Source organism: Micromesistius poutassou (genome assembly GCF_964030765.1).
Source record: "Micromesistius poutassou genome assembly, chromosome: 18".
NCBI classification, from domain to species: domain Eukaryota; kingdom Metazoa; phylum Chordata; class Actinopteri; order Gadiformes; family Gadidae; genus Micromesistius; species Micromesistius poutassou.
The window spans coordinates 7,230,265-7,235,152 of NC_140288.1; the positions used below are offsets into that span (position 1 = coordinate 7,230,265).

Sequence of the window (4,888 nt, forward strand, 5' to 3'; positions counted from 1 at the left end):
AGAGAGAGAGAGAGAGAGAGAGAGAGAGAGAGAGAGAGAGAGAGAGAGAGAGAGAGAGAGAGAGAGAGAGAGAGAGAGAGAGAGAGAGAGAGAGAGAGAGAGAGAGAGAGAGAGAGAGAGAGAGAGAGAGAGAGAGAGAGAGAGAGAGAGCGCAAAAAAAAGTCTCAGCTTCCTTCCAGCGACCTGTGTGACCTCCTGTCCGATGTTTGTCTTTTTGTTGTTCATCTGGTTGCTTGGTCACTGATGACCGGTGTCGGTAGAGAGAGAGTGAGGGATGGAGGGAGGGAGGGAGGGAGGGAGACGACAGAAGATGTGAGCTGGAGAGAAAGTGATGAGAATCCACAACCATATCAATGACATGTCCTCCTCCCCCCTCCCCCCCTCCCCCCTCCCCATATACGGTGTACAGAGCTGTGGAAAACCTATATATGTTTAAATAATGTTTAAAGTCAGCTTTGTCTTTTCATGTGAAGGAGGGAAATTATGCATCTGGTTTTTGATTGGTTGCACTGATTAGGTGTGTCAGCCCTTAGGAGACTCGTGCACTATGGGGTCTTGGGGTCTGGCCCCCGTATAACGAAGATTAGTTAATGTGATGATGTGTTTGTATGTATTTTATTTGATTTGCATTTTTTGTAACATTTTAACTTTGTACTACACACTGATTCCTTTCCCACTGAACTGTTTTTCCCATTGGATCCTTGCAGCTTAAATTGTGTCTCACCAAAAATAAGTGCTTATTTTATTATTATATAGGTCTAATTAATATACTCTGCGGAGCGTGCATGAGCGAAATACACTATTAATCGTAACTAGCAGCCAACAAAATGTGATTGGTGTTTTTCACGAGCGTAAATGAGTCATTCTCCTTGCTTCTAGAACTAGAACTGCTTTTCCCAGAATGCACTGTATGAACATACACTGACAAAGGTGCCCTCCCTCCATTTCGGTCGATATATTTCGGACTAATGCACTTTGTCTTTGCTGGTTTGATGAGAAGACCTTTTGCAACCAGAAATGTTCCAATATCTTTTTTCAGGAATCAATACGTTTCCTTTTTAGTGGATTGGTTCTGAGTTGTCCAAAAAATCGTCAAAAAAGGTATGTATAGTTATAAATAAAGGGTTCCAGGAATTATAGACTTCTTAGATAAGTAAAAGTCCCCTTCATAACAAGTCCCACGTCTATACCACCAAATGTTCATAGAAAAATAATATGTATGGCCATAATGACGTTTTCGAAAAGAAGACTAAATATTCCTCCTGGATAGGCGTGTGAGATGTTAAATGTGCGAACCAGTGTGTGACTATGTGGGTGTGTGCATGGACTGCTGTAAGCGCACTGACATTTTCTTCCTTTTCTAAGTGAGCCGGTTATTTTTATGTGAATGTATTTTCTGAGGGGGGGGGGGGGGGGGCAGCTAGGGAATTTAAAATCACTCTTCCTTGAAGTTGCTTGGGTTGTTGTTGTGATTGGACGACAGGCGGTAGGAATGCTAACACTGTTTCTATGGGCTCGGTGGAGGCATCATAACATCTGTCACAGCGGACAGAGGATAAATACGTACTTTAAGGTGGAAGAGATCCAGGGGTCTTTCAGATGTGTCTGCTAATTCAACATCGCCCTGTGTACCACTGCTCTAACTCCCCCTCCCCCAGACAAGCAGGAAACACTATCCCTAGAGATGATTCTGGAAAGTTAGAACATGCCAATCGGGTGTTTAAGGGAGGAGGGGGGTGTGTGTGGGGGGTGGGGGTTGTACATTGACCTGATCTACCACCTCCCCGCGGCTCTTGAAGCCCGGGTACAAATGCCATCTCAGAGTCCGGTGTCTGTTCTTATCTTCCTGTGTTCTCCGTGGCGGTGGAGTAGATCATACGTGTGGATGTGACGGACGTTCAACTCCTAACTCTGCTGTGGAAAAGCCTCCAATCCGTGTGCTTCGCTGTGCCCATGGGCCCCTGACCCAGTGGCCCTGGGGCCTTTTGGCCCTGGGGGGACGTTCTCCCCATAGCTCACCATAAATAATGTAACGTCACGCGTAGCAACTGTGCTACCAGGCTAGCCGTTGTGGTGCTTTGACCGCCTATGGTCATCGGAATCTTGTGATGTCATCAAGTGGTCTCTTCCTGCCTGCTCTAAATGGGCACACGACCCCAACACTGAACGCCGACTGAACATCTCAAAACACACTAAGCCTCGCCCAGCTGTTTTCATTTCGTCTCCCTTTTTTTTTTTTTTACTGTTATGCGGTTCATTTTTAAGTGGAAAAAAAAAAGAAAAAGTTTTTGGTTTTACTATTTTGATACTATCTGGGTTCTGATTACCTCTAAAGAAAATATTATTTTGTATGACATGGTCAGTAGGTCGGAATGAAGCCAATATTGCGGTACATGGTTGATGTACAGACGTTCATGGCCAAACTGCCCTCCTGCTTGTACACACCACAAGGTACCTGACTGAAGGAGGAGAGGGGAGGGAGGAAGGTTCTGGAAGTTATCATTTCATTTTGTTTTTCAAACCTACCGTTTTCTACCAACAGTTATCCAAAAGTGTGCGTGTGACGAGTCAGTCATTATGTGTGTGTGTGTGTGTGTGTGTGTGTGGCCCTGTGTGAATGCTATTGCGTGATGTTATTACAAAATACAAATAATGTGATTTTTCTTTCTTTTCTTTGTCGTTCCATTGTATGTATATGCTGGTCGTCCCAAGTTCTCTCCCCTCACAAGTTCCCTGATATTTTAACTAACATAATTGTTGCTCTAATGTCAACATGGCATTGATTAAAGGTCACACCCCTCGATGTGAATTGAGTGTTTTATTATTATTACTTATTAAAAGAAACAAATAGGATATATAACATGTGTTACCATGGATTTTACAGTCTCTGCTATGCTAATTGATCTAATATTGGTGTCTAATTGAACGGGAGTCTTCACCAATGTTAATCCAAAAGGTACTGGTTATGAATCCACATCCATCTACATGGTGCCATCCTCAGTCAGGTGCCTCACTGCTACCTGCTCCATTGGTAGTTTGATTGGAAACATTGTCAAGTAAATGGCACCAATCTGAATCATTTCCAGTTGTGATGTCACATCTGGATTATTCAAACATGCCAGTCAGTGTCTTGATGTTTAGTGACACTACTTAATTTTAGGTAATAATTGTAAAATTATATTCTAAACTAACTGTAGTTTTGGAGCAGCTAATTAATTGACTAATTTATTTGGACTAGACCACATGCAATGCAACAGGAGCCTCCCACTATATCCCTAAACTCTTCATTATCGCTCTTGTTGTCTTTCTAACTTTTATTCAGAAGGTAGGACTAAGGGTACTTGTCTCATTGTCTCTGTTTAAAAACGAAACAATTCCAGGCCTTGTGTGCCCCACAATCATATGACTGAGTCAGCAGCCCCCTAAGGCTGTAATATGTAATAAAACGGATGTAATAAAAACGTCTCATGTTATGCCTTGCAGCGCCACAAGGGGGCAACACCATGGCTTCATATTTCCCAGCATTTACACAGTTTATTCTAGACCAGGTCAATGCCCATGCCCATGATCTGACTATACTTTAAATCTAAATACAACATTTGATGGCATACAAATGGGTGTAATTGTGTTTAAGACGATAAACCCATTTGTATTCAATCGAAGGGGTTTATCTTCTAACTTAAACTCCGTTACTACTCTTATTTTGAAGGGGATGCTTTTTTTTCCCATTGGGTGTACAACTTTTCTCTGTGCAGTCAGCAGCACCGCCTCCGTGATTTGCGTGGCAGCGTCTGAAACTCTCCCCCGCCACCACGTCATTCCTGTCAGGGCGCTTCATTCTTCCGCTACCTTTGGGATCCGAGCAGAGAAAGAAGTGCGCAGGTTCGATTCCCCCTCAGGACCATGATGACTGGATTTCGGCTGAATCTGTCCCCGCTCAAAGAGCCGCTGGGCTTCGTGAAACTGGTGGAGTGGGTGAGTCCTGCAGATCTTCTGGAGCCCAGCTCTGAGTGTGTTCTCTGTTCTGGTGCACATGAGGATGGGAGGGGTCTGGTCCGAGTTTTTATTATGTTGTTTCCATTTTTGACATAAAATAAAATAGATGATAAGATATTGACATGGGAGTTGCAGACTTACCATTCAAACTAACTACTAATATTCTATTTTATTTATTTATATATTTTTTAAGAGTTTTCAATAAGTAAAGTTTAGGGGAAGTGCCCTAGTTATCTATCTAACTTATCTGTCCTGTTGTCTGTCTGTTTGTGCAAAAATGATAAGTTAATGGGAAGTAATTTATGACCTTAACGTCACGTAGTTGTAGATTAATGCACGGCAAAACATTTAACAATAATTAACCTTTGTTGCGAACCAAATTGCCACAATGGGAGCAATTTGAACTTGAACTAAGAAATACAAAAGAAAAAAAAGTGTGGCCTAAGTTAAGTTTCCTCGCATTGTTGCGGTCGGTCGGACTGATTCTGCGGCTAAGCGTTTCAAATGGGTTTTCCGTTGGTTTGTGTGGAGAAATGAGGGCAAGGCAGGCTAATGCTCTGCATTAAGTGGCCCAGTGTGGCCCTGGTACAGCTGTCGTACATCTGTTCTTCCACTGGGCTCCCTAATTCACAGGAGTGACCTCAGAGGAGGGAGAAAAAGAGGGAGAGACGTTCATGTCCCACCACAGTCATCCGACTATAGATAACATTTCCATGTGTGTAGGGCCGACTTTGCAGAAACTGGAGTTTTCTCATGGAGTATTACAGTCACATTATTATTACCACTGCCTAAGAGCGGTCATGCACACACGCGCACACACACACACACACACACACACACACACACACACACACACACACACACACACACACACACAATGTAAGACGTACAC

General features: G+C 43.1%; 1 protein-coding gene across 1 annotated transcript in view; it reads left to right on the top strand.

Annotated features, from left to right (window-relative positions):
- Positions 1-3,841: 3,841 nt before the first annotated feature.
- sypl1 (synaptophysin-like 1) overlaps positions 3,842-4,888 on the top strand; it is a 9,160-nt gene continuing 8,113 nt past the window's right edge. Inside the window, exon 1 of the mRNA XM_084482718.1 lies at positions 3,842-3,975. Within this exon, the coding sequence (XP_084338844.1) occupies positions 3,904-3,975 (72 nt within the window). The 5' untranslated portion in view covers positions 3,842-3,903. The remainder of the gene's footprint in view (positions 3,976-4,888) is intronic.